This window comes from Saimiri boliviensis, chromosome 9, assembly GCF_048565385.1.
Source record: "Saimiri boliviensis isolate mSaiBol1 chromosome 9, mSaiBol1.pri, whole genome shotgun sequence".
Taxonomy (NCBI): Eukaryota; Metazoa; Chordata; class Mammalia; order Primates; family Cebidae; genus Saimiri; species Saimiri boliviensis.
The window spans coordinates 47,059,862-47,080,196 of NC_133457.1; the positions used below are offsets into that span (position 1 = coordinate 47,059,862).

At 46.2% G+C, this 20,335-nt stretch overlaps 1 protein-coding gene across 3 annotated transcripts in view; it reads left to right on the forward strand.

Moving 5' to 3' along the window:
• The first annotated feature begins 1,651 nt into the window (after positions 1-1,651).
• GPD1L (glycerol-3-phosphate dehydrogenase 1 like) overlaps positions 1,652-20,335 on the forward strand; it is a 67,622-nt gene continuing 48,938 nt past the window's right edge. The window contains exon 1 of one of the 3 annotated variants that reach the window (XM_074405787.1): positions 1,652-1,800. Coding sequence is in view for 2 of the 3 variants with exons in the window: in XM_074405788.1 (XP_074261889.1) it covers positions 1,853-1,899 (47 nt within the window). In the remaining variant the exon portion in view is untranslated. Of the gene's footprint in view, positions 1,900-19,770; positions 20,040-20,335 lie in introns of those variants that run through there. The other 2 variants (XM_074405788.1, XM_074405784.1) reach the window with 2 other exon arrangements.

Below are 20,335 nucleotides of genomic sequence, written 5' to 3' on the forward strand. Positions count from 1 at the left end.
TTGACAAATGCGTTTTGTTACACAAATACAGATTAATAAAGCTTAACTACCCCATCTTTCCCATTATCCCTGCATGTATCTTTGCATTCGTGCAAACAATTGCGAACAAACCATTGGTGGAAGGATGGAAAGACTCCTCTGGCTCACCTACTCCCTTTAAGTATTTCCTTAAGTAAATACCATAAGTAACACAAATACATATTTCACACAATGTAGAGAACAAAGCAAAAATAACAGTTACTTCTCTGAGCACCAAACTAACAGGTATTTTTGTAGGGACTAGAGTATTTGTTTCTTTAGCCAGAATCCACTGATATTTTAGTGTTTTGGTTCTCATTCGTGGTTTCCTTTTGCAATCACCTCTTGAACTTTAAAAAATTCCACTCCAGCCTGGGCAACAGAGTGAGACTGTCTAAAAAAATATAAATAAATACATATTCTGATGCCTGCATGCCACGCTGGGACATTCTGATGTAACTGGTCTGCAGTGGAGCCTGGGCATGGGGATTTTTTAAAGCCCTGATGACTCTAATATGCAGCAGAGTTTCAGAACCCCTTTGTCCTACTCTGACAGTGTCTAGCACAGCGCCTGGCAGAGACTGATGCTCAGAATGAACAAACTGAGGTTCTATTTGTCAAGAAGGAGGAGAGCAGTGTGTTAATCACAAATGCAAACAAACCACAAGCAAGTGTGAGTCAGGCCCTGGACGAAGACAGTGGTCAGGCAATTCCTGCCAAGTAAGTGTGCGAGGGTGACACCCACTTAGTGCAAGTTGTTATTGTTTACATTTTTTCCCTTTATTTTTAGGTATTTATTTTTTGTTGAGACAGGGTCTCACTGTCCCTCATTCTGGAGTGCAGTGGCCCTGTCATGGCTCACTGCAGCCTCAACCTCCTGGCATATACAGTTCTCCCGCCTCAGCCTCCTGAGTAGCTAGGACTACAGGTGTGTGCTATCATGCTTGGCTAATTTTTAAACTTTTTGTGCAGGGGTCGGGGGTGGGGTGGGAGGTGAGGATGTCGGGGTAAGGGATTTCATTATATTGCCCAGGCTGGTCTCAAACTCCTGGGCTCAAGCGATCTTCCTGCCTTGGACTGCAAAAGTGCTGGGATTACAGGCATGAGCCACCCCACCTGGCCAAGTTTCTATCTTGACTAACTAGAAAAGGTGTCATCCTTGAAATGCAGGTACTGTCCAGCCAAATTCCAAAGCCCTCTGAAGATCCAAGTTCACTAAGAAGTTCAGAGGTGCCAGGCAGAGTCTTGTTTGTGCAAATGAGGCAGAGGATGACAAGGCACGGTGGGCACTTCGAGCTTTGGCCCAAGTCTGGTCGGCTTGAGAGTCAACCTAGGAGCCTCTCTCTGCTCCAAATGGCAGTGTGGCAGCTCTTCCCGCGTAGGGAACAAGCGTGTAGGGAGCACCACGACGAGCTGGTCGGGTCTGCTCCACCCGTGAGGATAGAGTGCAGCCTCCACCGGGAACCAGGGGCGCGAGTCGCTGCTCAGTGGCCCTGGCCTGCACGTGGCGCGGCGGGAGCAGCTGTCCAGGGTCGCTGCGCCGGGGGAGTGAGGACTACATGTCCCGACGTGCCTCGGGCAGGGTGGGGCGGCGCCGGAGCCGGGCTGGGAGGCCGGCTAGGGCCAGGCGTGCGCAGTGGTTCTTGGGAGTGGCGGAGCGGGTCCTGCCCGGCTGTCAGCTGTGGCCCCCGGCGCCGGGCAGGGGTGGCCGCGACCATTGGCGGAGAGGCGCACGGGGCGGGGCCGGCCCCAGCCGCTGCGGGCAAGGCTGAGCAGGCGAAGGTGGGCAACTGGCCAGGGAAGCGCGGTCCGGGCGGCTACATTCGGCCTGGCCATGGCAGCGGCGCCCCTGAAAGTGTGCATCGTGGGCTCGGGGAACTGGTGAGCGGCGGCGGGTTGGAGGCGGGGGCTCCGCCTCCAGGAAGCGCCTCTCCGGGGCGGAGAGGGCTGCGCGCCCCGTGCCGCGGCGTGGGCACCGGGCGCTGCGCGCAGGGAGGCGGGGTGGGCGACCTCGCTGCGGGGCTGGACACCGCGCGCCCGAGGAGGCCGCACCGGGGCACTCGTTCGGGAGGCGCTGGGCCCGCCTGCGCGCGGGGTACAGCGCGGAGAGAGGGCAGCCAGCACACGCGGGCACCTGTCTGCGCCCTCGTTACTGAGCGCACCGAAGCCACCTGCTCGCCACGCCCGGGTGTTTTGCACGACATCCTGAGGGCGCACTCCGTTCTCCACGGGGGATCTCCTGGGTCAAGGAATTGGAAGAGGCTCGAGCATTCTTACTACAGTTTCGGTGTTGATGAAACCGAGGCGGAGAAGGCTAAAGGGCTCTTGCTGCCCAGGTCACGGGCGGGGCAGGCTCTGTCCTTCAAGGTGCCTGTCTCGCCCCCGCTTCTGATAGGTCCACTATCTTAGGCGCGTCGTATCAGGAAGAAAATCCAAGTTTCAACAGGCCGCGCCCCCTGAGGCGTTGAGAATTCTTCCTTGCTGAGGTGTTTGCGAAGCGTTGGTCCCCTTGGGGCCTTATTTGACTTAAACATTTTGTAAAGCACTTTAGAAATGTCAGTTCTTCTAGTACCCTTAATCAAACATACGTCGTGGGTGAATATAGACGTGGGGGTGTGAAGGGGAAAGGAAGCAAAGGCTTGGTGTTTCCAAGCCTGTTTTCATTGCTGTACACTCTTTCGCCACATTGGAGGGACTGGTGGACAATAGTTAAGAGTGATGACGCCCTTTCAGTGTTCCTGGTCACCGGTTTTTCTGTGGTGTGACAGGCATCAGAAGTGCTGCAGCAGTTGGTCCTGGGTAGTTGGTTTTAGTTTTGCTCTTTCACGACTTGGCTTAGAAAGTACTTATTGGAAGAAACCTTACCTGGTGCTTCACTTTTCCATCCCAGCAAGGCCAGTGGCCTCTGTCTATCCCTCTATTGCTGGCCTGTATCATGGTATTATAAGGATTTATTTGATTATCTGTCTCCAGCGTTTGAGAATGGCATCTACCCTAGTGCCTGGCATATGCCAAGTCAATACCAAGACTTAGTTGCCCAGGCTGGAGTGCAGTGGCGTGATCTTGCCTCACTGTAAACTGCACCTTCCTGAGCCAAGCGATTCTTGTGCCTCATCCACCTGAGTAGCTGAGATTACAGGTGTGAGACACTGCGCCCAGCCTGAAAACTAATTTTTAAAACCATAATCATATTTGATTGAATAACACATTCACATTAACAACCAAGGCCAGGTACAGTGGCTTACACCTGTAATCCCAGAACTCTGGGAGGCTGAGGTGGGCCTAGGAGTCTGAGACCAGCCTGGGCCACATGGCAAAACCCCACCTCTACAAAAAATAAAAATATTAGTTGGGCATGGTGGCACATGCCTGTGGTCCCAGTTCCTTGGAGGGCTAAGGCAGGAGAATCACCTAAGCCTGGGAGGCAGAGGTTGCAGTGAGCCAAAATCAGATCCACCATTGCACTGTAGTCTGTGTGAAGGGAGTGAAACCCTGTCTCAAAAGAACAAAACAAAATTAAAAATTAAAAACAACAACAACAACAACAACAGTCCAGGCACAATGGCTCATGCCTGTAATCCCAGCACTTTGGGAGTCTGAGATGGGCAGATCACAAGGTCAAGAGTTCAAGACCATCCTGGTCAACATGGCAAAACCCTGTCTCTACTAAAAATACACAAATTAGCTGGGCATGATGGTACCTGCCTGTAATCTCAACTACTCAGGAGGCTGAGGGAGGAGAATCGCTTGAACTCTGGAGGCAGAGGTTGCAGGGAGCTGAGATTGCGCCACTGCACTCCAGCCTGGCAACAGAGCAAGACTCCGTCTCAACAAAACAAAACAAAACAAAACCCAAAGAGTGCCCAAAAACAGTGAAACATCTCCCATCCACGTTTATTCCCCCTGAATACCTCCTGGAGGAAAACCAGCGTTATTAATTTCCTCTGTCCTTTCTGGAGGAAGTCCATGCAAGTGAATGCTTACATACATTCCTTTCCCCGTCTACCCTACAGATACTAGGGTATTGCTTACTTTTCTGTGAGCTGCATTTTTCAGTCAACAACAATGTTCTACACAACATTTAATGGAGTTGGTACCTTGCTGCTGCTCGGCTTTGCCAGTTTTAATCTCAAGATGACTTGAATGCAATACCAGCTTCCCTATTGGCCATGCCATTCGAAAAGCACCCATTTAGCGGATGATTTTTTAACATTAGTTTTCTATTTTGTGACATTCCACAGATAACAGCCCCTCTTCCTAATTTACAAGTAGCACAGCTCTGCCATGCTGGATCTGGGCCTGCAGCAAGAGCAGTGAGGTGAACCTCCTGCCCCCTCTGCCAGGATTTGGCTGCCTGCCCTTGGCTGCTTCGTTCTGATGTACTTGACTGTTTCCTTGGCCCACTCCAGCCCGGGGAAATGGAGAAGAACTTGGCCAGTGACACTGAAGCAGAGCAATTGAGAAATGGTTCGGGCCGGCTGCCTGGCTTCATTAACTATGGGATCAGACGGGAACAGTGGTTGGCTTCTCTGCCACTGCCTTGGGTACAGAGATACTCCAGTCCTAGAGAGAGGATCACGACCTCTCCAGAGGGATTCAGAAACTCAGGAATTGAAAATTACATGGAGAAGCCCCAGAGGGGTGTTCAGCGCTTGTCACTAGACGTTTGAGTGTTGCCCGGTATAGATACTATGGTCTAACCAGGGATGCAGACACGGTCCCTGCCCTTGAACAACTTCCCTTCAGGAACAAGATCAGTAAGGGGTGGAAAGTAAGACCAAAGGAAATGCCAAGTGGAATGGAGTAACTGCTCGGTTACATTTTAAATTGTGTTTCTTTTCTTTTCTTTCCTTTTATTTATTTATTTTTATTTTTATTTTTTTTGAGACAGAGTCTTACTCTTGTTGCCCAGGCTGGAGTACAATGGTGCCATCTCGGCTCACTGCAGCCTCCACCTCCCGGGTTCAAGAGATTCTCCTGCCTCAGTCTCCCAAGTAGCGGGGATTACAGGCACCTTGCCACCACACCAGGCTAATCTTATTTGTAGTTTTAGTAGAGACGGAGTTTCACCATGTTGGCCAGGCTCGTCTCAAACTCCTGACCTCAGGTGAGCCACCCACCTCGGCCTCCCAAAGTGCTAGGATTACGTGCGTGAGCCATCACCCCAGCCTTAAATTTTGTTTTTTAAAGTGTGGTCCAAAAACTACCCGTGTCAGAATTAACACTGAAACTAGACTTGCTTAATCATGTCTCCTGAGAATGAGATTTTTTTTTTCTTAAGGAACTTCAGCCTTTTGCCAATTTTAATATGGATCACCAAGAGGTAGACCTACACTTCCAGATTTGGTTCTTACCTCAGGAATGTCAAGTTGCTTAAGCAATATTTATACTTGGAACTTTAAGGCAGTTTAGCCTGCTTGTGTAAATAATGGTATTTGTCACATATAAGCTCATAGCTAAAAGGTAGCCAGAACTGTCACATGGAGAGCCTCTCCTAAGTCACCTGTCATCAGTTGCAATACAGTTACCAGAATATTAAATCTAGCTGGCTTGCCAGAGAGCTTCAGCCAGGAAGAACCTGGGCAGGAAAGTAAATGTGTTGTATAACATGCCCTTGTCCTGTCCTTTGGTGAACCTCATTTTCTCTGTACAGATCAGAGGGAGGAGGCCAGAGGAGGGGCCCTCAGGCATCCAGCTGAGCCTTGCTGCGCTGCCCACTGCCTCGGGTGCGGGGAGGGACTTCCTAACCTGCATGACTTTTCCTGGCCTTTGACTTTGACTTGGAAAAACAATAAAAGCTTTTTAGATTCCTTCAAAGATGAAACAGAGTTTCTTTTCTTTCTTTTTTTCTTTTCTTTTCTTTTCTTTCTTTTTTTTTTTTTTTTTTTTTTGTTATTGTTGTTGAGATAAGAGTCAGCTCTGTCACCCAGGCTGGAGTGCAGTGGTGCCATCTTAGCTCAGTGCAACCTCCATCTCCTGGGTTCAAGCGATTCTCATGCCTCACCCTCCTGAGTAGCTGGGATTACAGGCGGGCACCACCACTCCTGGGTAATTTTTGTATTTTTAGTAAAGACAGGGTTTTGCCATGTTGGCCAGGCTGGTCTTGAACTCCTGGCATCAAGTGGTCTGCCTGCCGCGGCCTTCCAAAGTGCTGGGATTACAGGCAGATGTGGAGAAATGTTACGTTTATGAATATAGATGTTGAGAAATGGTAAGTTTATGAATACCGATGAATACTGAGCGTATGTTAGAATATATTGTTTGCTAGGAAGAATGATGGCAAGGAAAACCTAGTTGACTGCCTCCCCCAAGTAGAAAACTACTTGCGGTATTCCAAAGTGGCAGGACAATGTATAAATATCATATACCAGATAAAACAATTCTTTGAGATAGCTGACCCTGCCCCCATAGCTCCCTCGTGAAGAATACCTTTCGGCTTGTTTGTAATCAGTGGTAAGCAGATAGTAGCTGCCTACTTGGTAGGTTTTTGTGTTATGAGAAAATACAGAATACCTGTTTGTTAATCACCTGTTCAGAGAGAATAAATACGTGGATCAGAATCTGCTTGGGGCCTTCAGCCTGGAATGCCGTCAGCCCTGAGGCTATGAGTTCGGAAGGCTGCTGGCCCTCTGGGTAGACCGGCTTTTCCGTTTTATCTGGGTGTCTGCTTCTCATCTTCTTCAGCGCCACCTGGATGGGGGTCTGTCTGGCAGAGCTGGTACTCGATAGGCATAAGCCACCATGCCTGGCCCAAAGTTTCTTTCTGTTAACCAGCACCTTGGGTAGATCACCCAGACAGTTCAAAATACAGTTCTAGAGTTAAAACTTCAGTACTGTATTTATAGGCAAACCCCTGCGATAGGAAGCATACGTCCAGAAACACATCCTAAATTTCCTTTGGAGGCGGGGTAGTGCAGTAGTATAAGAAAGAGCTTGGGAATCTGACTGCCTAGGTTTCTGCCTGGGTCCCCCACTTGGCGGCTCTGAGGCCTTGGGAAAGTGCTTCTCTCTAAGAATCATATATTGGTACCTGCTCTCTGGGATTATGGTGAGGATTAAGTGAAATGTTCTGGGAGAGTGCATGGTGACTGGCACGAAATAAATGACAGTTGCTGTTATTAGTTTCATCATCCTGGATCAGAGCTGTCATTAAGTCACAAAATGGACCGGGTTGGGGTTTGGCCAAGGGGTAGAGAAACAAGATGGGGGAGAAGGCAGGAGACGAGCAGAGTGGCTGATAGGCAGCTGGAGGAGAGTCCTTGGGAGTTGCCTGTCTCTTGCCCTTGTTTTCACATCACCCCACAGCCTGACGTTTTCTCTGAGACTGAAGGTCAGGGAGAGCTTTGGCCCACTTTGCACTGATGACCGAAGCTGGACCTGTGACTCTGTCTTTTTTTTTTTTTTTTTTTAGTTGGGTGCAGGATCCTGGCTGTTCGTCCGCCCTGGGCTCCCTTTTGTCTGTGCTACTCAGTTTCCGTTGTGATGCTCACCACACAGAGAGCTCAGAGACAATTTGAGTGACTATAAGTTAGCTCCTTTATAGTCAGAAATAATCCTTCCCTGAGGACAGTCGCTCAGACACACTTCTGCCTTGGAAGTTGGAGTGCGAGTTGATAGGGTGGACTGGAGTTGAACTGGAAAGAGGATCAGAGTTCTCTCGTGGACTAAGATGAGAAAGTTTGTATAGTTTTTTTAAAAGTAATATTTAATCACCTGCTTCCTTCATCTCCCCTACCTGCTCAGTATACAAATCATGAGTGTGGCCGGGTGCAGTGGCTCATGCCTGTAATCTCAACACTTTGGGAGGCTGAGGTGGAAGAATCATTTGAGCCCCATAGTTTGAGTGAAGCCTGAGAAACATAGCAAGACCCTGTCTCTGAATTTAAAAAATTTAGAAATTTAATAAAATATAAATAAAATAAAAATTATGGCCAGGCACAGCGGCTCATACCTGTAATCCCAACACTTTGGGAGGCTGAGGCAGGTGGATTGCTTGAACCTAGGAGTTTGAGACCAGCCTAAACAACATAGTGAGACCCTATTTCTAGAAAAAATACAAAAATTAGCTGGGCATGAAGGCATGCACCTGTAGTCCCACCCACTTGGGATGCTAAGGCAGGAGAATCCCTTGAGCCCAGGAGGCCAAGGTTGCAGTGAGCCAAGACGGTGCCTTTGCACTCCAGCCTAGGCGACAAGAGTGAGTCCAACTCAAAACAAATAGAGGAAAAGAAACATAATTTAAAATGTAACAGAGCAGTTGCTCCATTCCATTTGGCATTTCTTCAAAAAATAATAATAATATAATAATGACTACTGTTCTAGGAATGAGTTGAGCGCTTGATTTCTTATCTTCACCTTTCATTTCTTAACCCTCATGTCTTCCATCATTCTTCCATTCCACGTCCTTCTCTCCCTTAGGAGGGATAAGTACAATAATTGATCATTTTCTGTGTTATTTATTTAAACAGTGTAACAGGCCTGTAGGGTACTATTATCATCCCCATGTTAGATGACGTGACTAAGATTTAGAGAAAATTTGCTTAGGTTAACAGTTAATAAAGTGGACTAGACACCCAGATCCTTGTAACCCCAAAGAGCACGTTTCTGTAAATTCTTACCATTTTCAGTGTGAAGCATACTTTACATGAGGACAAATACCATTTTCATAAAAATGTTGAATATCCTCCTAAACAAAAGTCCAATTTTATATTCCCCTTCTGAGAAATAAAATAGAAACAAGGCCTTAAAAATCATCTTACTCAGTTTCCGACCAAAGTAGTCATCCCTTCTCCTGTGTGACAGATGATTATAGTTTACTGTTTTCAAGGCAATTGATCTTAAAATTAATTAGCAGATTGTTAGGAAAATCTTACTTTTTTTTCTTCTTTGTAAATGAAGAAAAATCTTAGAAAAATCTAAGCTAAAGATCTCTCACCTCCAACTTTTACCTATTAATCCCAGAGCAGCACCTGGGTGAGCCTACTCAGAATCTAAGTCATGTCCCTTCGGATAGAAAAGTTACATGTCTCCTAAATCTTGTCTCTGGCGGGCCAAGTAGCATCCCCAAGTCTCTCAGTGGTTGCAGGTAGACAGTGGTTTCTGGGGTCCTCACCATCTGCGTCACCCTTCTCATTTTCCTTTCCTCTTCCCCAACTTGGTGATGTCAGGAACTAAGCTCATTGTGCCAGAAGTGAACTGGGCTCCCGTGAGGCTATGCCGGTGACACTTTGTAGTTATTCTGCTTTGAGGTTCAGTCTCTTCCGCAGCTGGAAGAGAACTGACTCAGTCATCTCTTGCTGCCTACCAGTCTATCCGCAAGCTTTAGTGGCTTCAGACAGGAATCATGTATTAGCTCCTGATTCTGGGGTTCAGCGATTTGGGCTGACTAACCTGGGCAGATTTTCTGCTCATCTAGCCTGGGCTCACTCATATGGCTGTGGTTGGCTGGTGGGTCGGTTGGACACTCCCACCCCACCTTTTTGTTGTTGTTGCCCTTTGCGAGTCTCACTCTGTCATCCGCGCTGGAATGCAGTGGTGTGATCACAACTCATTGTAGCCTCAGCGTCCCAGGCTCGAAGCAGTCCTTCCACCTTAGCTTTTCAAGGAGCTGGGACTAGAGGTGCACACCACCATGCCTGGCTATTTTCAAATTTCTTCATAGAGGTGAGGTCTCACTTGTTGCCCAGGCTAATTTTGAACACCTGGGCTCAAGCGGTCCTCCTGCCTTGGCCTCCCAAAGTATTGGGATTACAGACATGGGCCACTGCACCCAGCCTGGCTGGGACTCTCGGTCCTCCTTCACGTCTGGCAGTGGGCAGGCTTCAGCCAGCATGACAGGAGTGACCAGCCCACATGTCTCTCATCCTTCAGCAGGCTAGCTCAGGCGTCTCCATGTGGTGGTTGGGTTCTAACAAGAGTAAGAGAAGGCAAACCTTCGTGAGCTTAGTAGGCACTCTTGGAGCTGTAGCACAAATGAGGCCACATGCTTTTCTAGTCCATGGGTTCAGGAGATTCATAGTTTCCTAAATCTGTGGCTTTAAATTTTTTGACTTGCAACTAACTGGCATACAGTTTTAAATGATGATGGAAGATACTTCATATTCAACCAGAGACAAATGTTTCACAGTAGCAAGTGTTGCTGTGGGTGACTAACTGTGATCTTTTCTCCTTGTATTTATTTTGTACTTGCATAATCTTCAGTTTGAGAAACACTGTCCTAGGTAGTAAAACAGGTTCTCCTTATCATTACAGTCAGAGTGGTTCTGCGGATGTACATGTATGTCTTGAGAAAACTGTATCCTCAGTGTTTGAATTTTCTCTACCTGGTTTTTCCAGTGCTGAAGAAAGGAAGTGGTTTTCATAGGTCATAGGCAATCAAGAACCAAAGAATTTGTGTTTCTCCAGTCCTGGAGGAGACCTCTAACCCGATAGCCCTAACACTGGCTATCTGGACGGAAATATTCCCAAGATGAAATCAGTAATTCATGTAGCTACCTCACTTTGATGGAAATGGCTTCAAGCTTCTAAACCCCTTTTAGTGTAGGTTGAACTTTTTTTTTTTTTTTTTGAGATGGAGTCTGTCACCCAGGCTGGAGTGCAGTGACACTATCTCGGATCATTGCAACCTCCACCTCCCAGGTTCATGTGATTCTCCTGCCTCAGCCTACCAAGTAGCTGGGACTACAGGTGTGTGCCACCACGCCTAGCTAATATTTTATATTTTTAGTAGAGATGGAATTTCACCATGTTAGCCAGAATGGTCTTGATCTCCTCACCTTGTGATCTGCCCACCTCGGCCTCCCAAAGTGCTGGGATCACAGGCATGAGCCACTGCGCCCAGCCAGGTTGAGCTTTTTTTTTTTTTTTTTTTTCTTTTTTGAGACGGAGTTTCGCTCTTGTTACCCAGGCTGGAGTGCAATGGCGCGATCTCGGCTCACCGCAACCTCCGCCTCCTGGGTTCAGGCAATTCTCCTGCCTCAGCCTCCTGAGTAGCTGGGATTACAGGCACGCCCCACCATGCCCAGCTACTTTTTTGTATTTTTAGTCGAGATGGGGTTTCACCATATTGACCAGGATGGTCTTGATCTCTTGACCTCATGATCCACCCACCTCGGCCTCCCAAAGTGCTGGGATTACAGGCATGAGCCACTGCGCCCAGCCAGGTTGAACTTTTATAACTTTGAGTTTCTTGAGCGGATCCACCTAGTGATGAGAAGTGCCTTTTATAGACTCTGCTCCATGGTTCTCCACTGTGTGGGTTGTCTGCTGCGATTCTGCATGTGCAAATACTTTGACAACTGTAAAATGTTATATAAATGTTAGAAATTATTATGGATAAATTTGCATTATCACATATAATTAAGTGACCATGCATTCACATTTGCCTTGGACTGTGGTTTATACTTGTCCCAGTCTAATTTCAGAGCATTCTCAAAAGGATCTTATTTTAAACAATAAATCTTATGGTAACCTGGTAAACTGAACTCTGTTTAAGTAACATGATTCTGATCTGCACAACCAGGACCAGCAATGATGGCAATTAGATTTCATCTCAAGCGCTGACTCTAGTTGATTGATGGTGGCTGCCTAGAGTTTTGTGTTAAGAAGGGTTCTGGGGAGGAGAGTAGCTTTGGCAGGAAAGGGTGCTGTGACCTATGATAGAAAGCTGGGGTAGGGATTGGGGTGGGGACTGACAGCATCTAGCTTGGACTGATTTACTACTACCAATTTTACCACTACTCACATTTAAATGTACTACAACTTGGACTAATTACTTCTACCAAAGGAGAACCCATCTGTGAGGCCTTGCCTGGCACAGCCAGCTCATGCTCGGCTTTGGCCCACAGCTGCACAAATGTTAGATTCAGTAGAAAGGACTGGCCCTGTTGACCCCTTAAGCACTTTATGTGTTACCTCTTTTAATCCTCACAGTATGAGGTACTATATTGTCATTGTCCTTACTCTATAATGAGTCTGAGCTTACAGAAGTTACGTAATGTGTTCAAAGTTACACAGATACGATGCAGTGGAGCGGTTGAAGTTCTCTGCCTTCCTGCCCACTTGTGGCTCTTGGGACTAAATTTAAATGTTAACTAATTAAAATGGAAACACGATGTGTAGCTACATATGCAGCGGGGCTCTACATCCTAATTTTCTCCTTGCTTTTTCATTTAACTCTGTCTTGAAGCCCTTTCCATATCTCTACATAAAGAACATCTTCGGCCAGGCGCGGTGGCTCACGCCTGTAATCCCAGCACTTTGGGAGGCCGAGGCGGGTGGATCAGGAGGTCGAGAGATCGAGACCATCCTGGTCAACATGGTGAAACCCCATCTGTACTAAAAATACAAAAAATTAGCTGGGCATGGTGGCACGTGCCTGTAATCCCAGCTACTCGGCAGGCTGAGGCAGGAGAATTGCCTGAACCCAGGAGGCAGAGGTTGCGGTGAGCCGAGATCGCGCCATTGCACTCCAGCCTGGGTAACAAGAGCGAAACTCTGCCTCAAAAAAAAAAGAACGTCTTCATTGTTTTTTATCCTTGTATAATATTCCTGGGTGTAGATATGCTTTTGTTTAATCAGTTTCCTCTTGATGGATATTCTAAGAGTTCTGCAGTGAATAGCCTTAAACTCAACCCTCTGTGTATATGTTGGTAGAAGCCAGAACTATTAACAATACACGAGAAATAGTTTAGTCATGATTTCTTACTGCATATTTCACTTTGTAGTAAGCAAAGAAGATGGAGAGTGACATTCCAGCTGTAGAGGGCCTAGAAAGATGAGCAGAAAGGCGGTTGGTTTGTTCTGGATTACCTAGCATGTCTAGTGTGGGGCTCAGGTTTGAAAGCTGACATTTTGCATCATTGAGACTCTGGTGGATGTTTGCAGGTGGTTTTCAGTGGTTCTCATTATCCAGGAATGAGGGCAGGCGTGTATAGTCTTCAGTTATTCTGTCAACAGAGACCACATGCCACGTGGCTGTCAGAATGTGCACTACACGGTTCTTTCCATTATCCATGGATGGGCCTGCAGAATGCGTTTATCTAAAAGGTTTGGGCTAGGATGTAGAATATGCTTGTTTGAAGCACCATGGACAGTTTGGTTCTCTGCCATCCTTGCTTAAGAACGGTAGTCTTTAAAGGCAATTTGAGACTGTGACTGAGGCGTTCTCCAGGACCCTGTGGGTGTTCTCCTGAGTGCCCAGGTAGGTTCTCCTGCTACCTGTGTCTTTGATTCTGATCTGAATTCATCACTGACCATTCCTTCACTCACTCAGATGAACATTGTTCCCAGGGTATGTGGGGTTGATAGCACAGCTGGCCCAGTCATGGGTAGCCATTTTGCAACAGGCTGATGGAGGTGTGGTCTGTCCCAAACTGCTCATACTTGGCTGCTCGGAAAACATATTGAAATAAGTATCAACTAAAATGAGACTTCGGGGACATCTGTGGGTTTCAGTTACCTCCATAGTTTCTATTTTCTGGTTGGCTAACAGGCCTTGGGACTTGCTGAAACTTGTCTGCTTTGGATTTGGGGTCTGTTAAAATATCTAAATGGGAATGATTTATAATCAGAATAAAAAACAAAATAATACATGTCTATTTGGGAAAACTTGGAAAAGATAGGCAAGTATGAAGAACACGATAACATTTGCTTGTAACCTTACCAACAAGAATGTGATGTATTCATGCAACAAATGTTTCTTGTGCATCTACTATATCAGCACATCAGTTTCAACATGCGTGTGAATCTCTTGGGGATTGTGTTACAGAGCAGATTCTGATTCAGCAGGTCTGGGGTGGGGCCTGAGGTTCAGCATTTCCAACAAGTTCCCAGGGATGTTTTCCCTGCTGGTCTACAAACTACACTTTTAATAGGATCTGACCATAGGCTGGGTCTTATGCTAGTTCTTCTGTGTTTTCTTGCAATCATTTTTAAATGTGTTGGGGTTTTTTTTTAATTGTGACAAAACACACATAACATAAAATTTATCGTCTTAACCATTTTTTAAGCATACAGTGTAGCAGAGTTAAGAATATTCACCTTAGGCCGGGCGCGGTGGCTCAAGCCTGTAATCCCAGCACTTTGGGAGGCCGAGGCGGGTGGATCACGAGGTCAAGAGATTGAGACCATCCTAATCAACATAGTGAAACCCCGTCTCTACTAAAAATACAAAAAAATTAGCTGGGCATGGTGGCACGTGCCTGTAATCCCAGCTACTCAGGAGGCTGAGGCAGGAGAATTGCCTGAACCCAGGAGGCGGAGGTTGCGGTGAGCCGAGATCGCGCCATTGCACTCCAGCCTGGGTAACAAGAGCAAAACTCCGTCTCAAAAAAAAAAAAAAAGAATATTCACCTTGTTTGTATTGAAAGCAGTAAAAATGTTGAAAAGAATTTGATCTCCAGAATTCATCTCGCAAATCTGAAACTCTGTATTCATTAAGCAACAGTTCCTCAATCCACTCTTTCCCCAGCCCCTGGAAATCACACTTTCTGCTTTCTGTCTCTACGAATTTGACTACTCTAGGTACTTCATGTAAGCAGAATTCTACATTATTTATCCTTCTGTGTCTGGCTTATTTCAATTAATATAGTGTCCTCAAGCTTCATCCATGTTGTAACCTGTGTTAGAATTTCTTTTTTAAGGCTGGATAATGTCCCATTGTATGTTTGCTTGTTCATTCATCAGCTGATGGACACTTCGGTTGCATCTACCTTTTGACAATTGTGAATACTGCTGCTGTGAACATGGGTGTACAAATGCCTCTTTGAGACTCTGCTTTCAGTTATTTGGGTATTCACCCAGAAACAGAATTGCTTGATCATATGTTACCTCTATTTTTAATTTTTTGAGGAACCGCATTTGGTTTTCCACAGTGGCTGCAGTATTTTACAGTTCTACCAACAGTATAATAACAAGGGTCCTGATTTCTCTGCATCCTATCAACACTTATTATTTTCTGTGTTTTTGATAGTAGCCATCTAAGTGGATCTGAGGTGGCATTGTTTATTAATTGCACACTTGCAATCATATGGTATGTACAATTTTACAACCTGTTTTTTGTTAAATGTGACATTCTGTCATAAGCATTTTCCTGTGCAGTCTGAATTTTGATAGAAAGCCTTCTCAGTCTTTCCCTTTTAAGTGAAGTTGTTCATATTGATCTTTTTTCCTCTGTGGCTTCTTTCTTTGATTTTAAGTTTAGAAAGCTTCCCTAGGTAGAGATGAAATAAACATTCACTAAGTTGAATCTATTTTTAAAATGCTTCATTTTTACATTTGCATCTAATACTGTGGCGTTTGATTGTTCTTTAAAAGCCCTTTGACTGCAAAGAATTACATAAAATGTTAACAGTGGTTCTCCCTGGGTGGCGAGATTATTCATAATTATTTTTTCTTGTGTTGCTTTTATGAGTGAAAAAGTCCATGTTGTTTAAACCATGAAGGACCACCCTCTTGTCCACAGAACCAGCCTGGGGCAGCTCTGGAAGAGATGGGGGCTTGGAATGTGGAGAATCTAGCTGACAGTTCTTCCTGGACCTCAGCTTCCTCATCATAACAAGAAAGATAGACTGTAGGGTCCTTTCTGGCCTCAAAGACATTCTGTCAGGTTTAGGTCCGACTTGATAGTATCAATCTAAAATAATAAAAAATGTCAGAATCTAGTTTAAAGAGAGTTTGATTAAGTGCAAAGGTTAAAAATGAGCCTACCCAGAAAGCACAGATTCCAAAAACAGAAGTCAGTATTCCGAAGTGTAGAAATGTGAGATTGTTCAGACAGATAAAGTTCAGAGAAGTTTAACAGCATTTCAGCATGCTCCTCTGTAAGGCGTAATGCGTGATTACAATGATCTGATTAGTCAAGGTGGTCTTTTGGAATGGTGGGCGAGGTGTATTTAACATTCCACACTGCAGATGTAACTAACCATCTGCAGTCTTGGACTGAGTTAGATACAGACAACAAAGGAGGCAGTTAATCTACAACAAAGATCAGTGATTAGAGCGGTATTTATGATGAGGAAGTTGAGAACAGTGGGGAAGAAAGTGAAGCAGAATTGCAAGTGCGCAAGTTATACGTAATCCAGTCTTCAAGGCCTGACTTCCCACTCTTCAAGGCCTGACTTCCCACTCGGCATAATCAATTTAGGGGTCCTGAAATTTTTACTTTTATTTAAAACCAGGTGGCCATTCCTTGGCTGAAGTAGTACATTCCCAGCCTAATTAAATACTACACCATTTTAGAAAGAGGTGAGAAGGCTCTGGACAGAGTGAATGCCAAAGGGTTAGGTAGGGGTGGTGGCGGGGGTGAGGGAGGGGGTATTGCCAAGTTGGGGCAGTAGAGCAGAACGCTTAAAAGGGATAATATGGGTAAGGTATTTGGAATAGTGCCCGACACCTGGTAGGCACCAAATCAGTGCTGGTTTTGCCTACCCTGTCCCTTCCTTGCCTCCTGCCCCCACCATGCTGTCTTCTCCACCTTCCCTCCCTCCTCTCTCTGTCTTCTCCACCTTCCCTCCCTCCTCTCTCTCCTCTCTTGGTCTTCCCATCCTCTCCACTTCTCTTGTACTGTCTCTTCTTCTCTCCTTCCCTTAACCTCTTTCCTCTCCCTCCTTTTCCCTCCTCCCTAGACGTGTTGGTTCTAGATAAAATCTGTGCCTATTCTTGATCACAGCCTGCCACCTGCTGTGACTGAGCTTTGTCCCAGGGGCCTTCCTGCTGCCTGGAAGGTACCCAGTCTCCTCCCCAGGTAAGGCCCACTAAGCCTCTCGGAGCCCCGCCCTGGCTACGCTTTCTCCCACCCTTCCCTGACATCGTCGCTAGGTGTCGCTGTGTTGCCTGTTTGACCACTTTGGTCGCTGTGGTACAGAAGTATTTTGTGTGCTTGTTGAAACAACATCAATCTCCGTTTACCACTCTCCAAGCTCCATGAGGATGGGGACTTGTCTGCTTTTCTTCCCTTGCATCCCCTGCACCCAGCATCGTGTCCGAAATTAATGGGTGCTCAATAAATATTTTCAATAGAAGATTCTAACCTACACCAGGGCAAATATAAATTAGCAAGAAGTGCAGGCTTTGGGGACACTCTGATTTAGGTTTGAGCTGCTGACTGTAGATGGAAGCATGACTTAGGTAATTCATTTATGCTCTTTGGGCCTCAGTTTCCTCATTTGCAAAATGGGAATAATGTGCACCTCTCTTGTGAGCTGTAATAAATATTAAATGAGATCTTATATCAAGTACCCATCTACTCAAGTTCTTTTTAAATTTCATTTGCATGGCATTACAGGACTTGTGAATTCGTGTCTATTTTAAGGCCTAAGACTTAAGATAATTCATGATTTCATGGGTAATGGAATTTTATACATCTATGTAAAGACCTAGGACTGGCCATCAGTAGACCCGAGTCCTCCAAGTTCTGCCTTAGCTAGTTATTGGCATTTGCTCCAGGGGCCTTCCTTCTGCCTGGAAGGCTCCTCAACCTCCTCCCCAGGTAAGACCCAGCCGGGGACCATACCTGGTTGTAGGATGCGAGGTGAATCGCATGCGTCTTAATCTGCAAGATGAAGTCTCATGCGTCTTAATCTGCAAGATGAAGAGTTTGAGTAGGGTTAAATGCATCACGCAGGCAGCACCCTTATGACTTTGGCTCTAACTGCTTCGTATCTGTAGTATTATTTGTTTGCTATTTTTTCTTCAAAAGCTTATTTATTTATTTTTTGGAGACAGGGTTGTGCGCCATCACCCAGGCTGAAATGTGGTGGCATGATCATGGCTCAGTGCAGGCTTGACCTCCTGAGCTCAACTGATCCTCTCGCTTCAGCCCCCTGAGTAACTAGGACTCCAGGTACAGCCACCGCGCCCAGCTAATTTTTTATTTCTTGTAGAGACAGGATCTCACTATGTTCCCCAAGCTGGTCTCAAACTCTTGGGCTCCAGAAATGCTCCCTTCTCAGCTTCCCAGTGTGCTGAGATTACAGGTGGAAGCTACTCTGTCCAGCCTAAATATTTACTTTAAAAGACAACTTCATATCACTATAGTAAATATCACAAGTAGACAGTAACAACAACAAAACCCAGCAGAACGAAAACAAGGCAGTGTTATAAAATTCTTGCCAGATATTAATACCTGCCAAGGCTCAGAGTCCGAGGCCTCTTCAAAGTTTGTGAAGAACGGAAATTAGCACATGCCAGAGAGATGGTAGCCACTTAATGGCACTGCAGTGAGACATTCTGCACTCGCTCAGGACCATGAGAGCTGAAAAGAGCATGAGTGATTCAGTGTCATTTGCTTTCATGTGTATCCCTGGTACCCACTTCTCACTTTGGGAAGCACTGGATTTGATCATAGACATGCAAGGAACTTTACCTGCCATCCTTTCATAGCTGGATGAGCTGAGCCAGGTGTGGAGGTGGCTGCTCATGCCCTTGACCCAGCCATGTGGAGGCCTGTGCCCTCGATTCTCAAAATGCAGGAGTTAAAAGACAGACAGACAGATATGCAGGAGGTGAAAAATAGGTAAGTAGGTAGATAGACATAGATATGCGGGAGAGAGAGAGAGAGAGAGAGAGAGACAGAAAGACGGACAGACAGACAGAGAGACAGACGCCTGTGCCTATGCTTGTGTAGGGGCACAGAAACCAGCTGGGACACAGAGAGTGCCAGCAGCGTGGCCACAGGACCCCAGCTATGACCTGTTCACATGCAAACCACCTTTGTGGACTGTAGTCAGTACTTTTATTTTAAACTCAGTTCTGATGTATCGGTGCATGTTTTTGGACTGGCCTTCTGCTGGCCAGTCACACTTCTTCAGAACAGGGTATGTCACTTATAAGTAGACTCTGGTCCCTTCGAAACCCTCCGGCTCCTCCAGCACGCTTTTCTTGCTCTGTTTGATCCACGAGCAAAATGAAGCTGCTCCTTCACATTGGTCAGAAGAGGTAACACTTGGGACGAATGCGTCTAGTACTATTCCAGAAGCACAAAGGAGTTTTAGGTGAAGGTTATACTTTTTGAGTGTTTATAAACTAGACAGATAAAAGCGGACAACAGAGAAAATGTTGAGTTCAACCTGGAGATTGGGCCGGGCGCAGTGACTCATGCCTGCAATCCTAGCACTTTGGGAGGCTGAGGTGGGAGGATCGCTTGAGCCCAGGAGTTCAAGACTAGCCTGGGCAACATAGATTCTGTCTCTACAAATTTTTCTTTTAATTAGCTGGGCTTGGTGGCATACACCTGTAGTTCAGCTGCTCGAGAGGCAAGGAAGGACGATTCCTTTGAGCCTAGGAGGTCAAAGCTACAGTAAGCGGTGATTGCACTAGTGCACTCCAGTCTGGGGAACACAGCAGGACCCTGTCTCAAACAAACAGAGAGAGTATACTAAAGGGGTTAAAACGAAATGAAATATAGTGTTTTAAGGCCTGGTCCTCCTCCTCTTGAGTCCCTGCCACCCTTACCAAACAAAAATTATTGTATAAATTATATAGAGAGAACAAAACAGGCCTTAAGGTACTAGGATTGTTTTGTTTCTCTCCATCTATGAACGTAATTCCACAGTCCTTCCTTCAACACTGAACACCTACCCCAGCCCCCAGTCCCACCCACCACATTGCCAATCCCTGGGTGGCAAATCCAGCAGCTTGGCCAAGAATTACTTGGAGTTACCTCTAGTTGTGTCAAAGATGCTGTATTTATGCATCCATCAGCAGCCCACTCTCCCCTAGACTCAGCTGCTTAAAATAACAAGCATGTATGATTGCTTATGAGTCTGTGGGTCAGTTGGGTGGTTCTTGGCCTGGTTGGGCTCACTCACGTGTCTACGGTTAGCTGAGTACTGGGTGGAAAGCACTGTTGCATCTGCTCTTCCCAGCCCTGATTTGCGAAGCCTGCATTGCTTCTCAGTGGGGGTTTGGTTTTCCTACCATCCCGGTGTCTTCTCCCTGCACCCTGGGTGGGGCTGTCTGTTACGATTCTCTCAATAGAAGGTTGGGGCTGGGAGACTTGTCACGGATCACATGGATTGCAGGTAAGTCCTCTGTGTTGCAGTCCACTGCAGTGTACCCTTCTAACCACAGCTGCTTCTGCTTTCCTCCACCTCTTATCACACGCAGCATCGGGAATGACTTCTAGCTGTTCATCTCTCTGAGTGGGCGGTGAGCTTTTGAGAGCAAAGAACACATTGCCTTTCCCCTGCTGTATCACCAGCATCTGGCCCAATGCATTATGCATAGTAGGTGTTCAGTAAATATTTGATGACTGAGATAAATGAGTGAATGGAATGTATTGATGAAACCAGGAATGAGGCAGAATGAGGTCTTGACC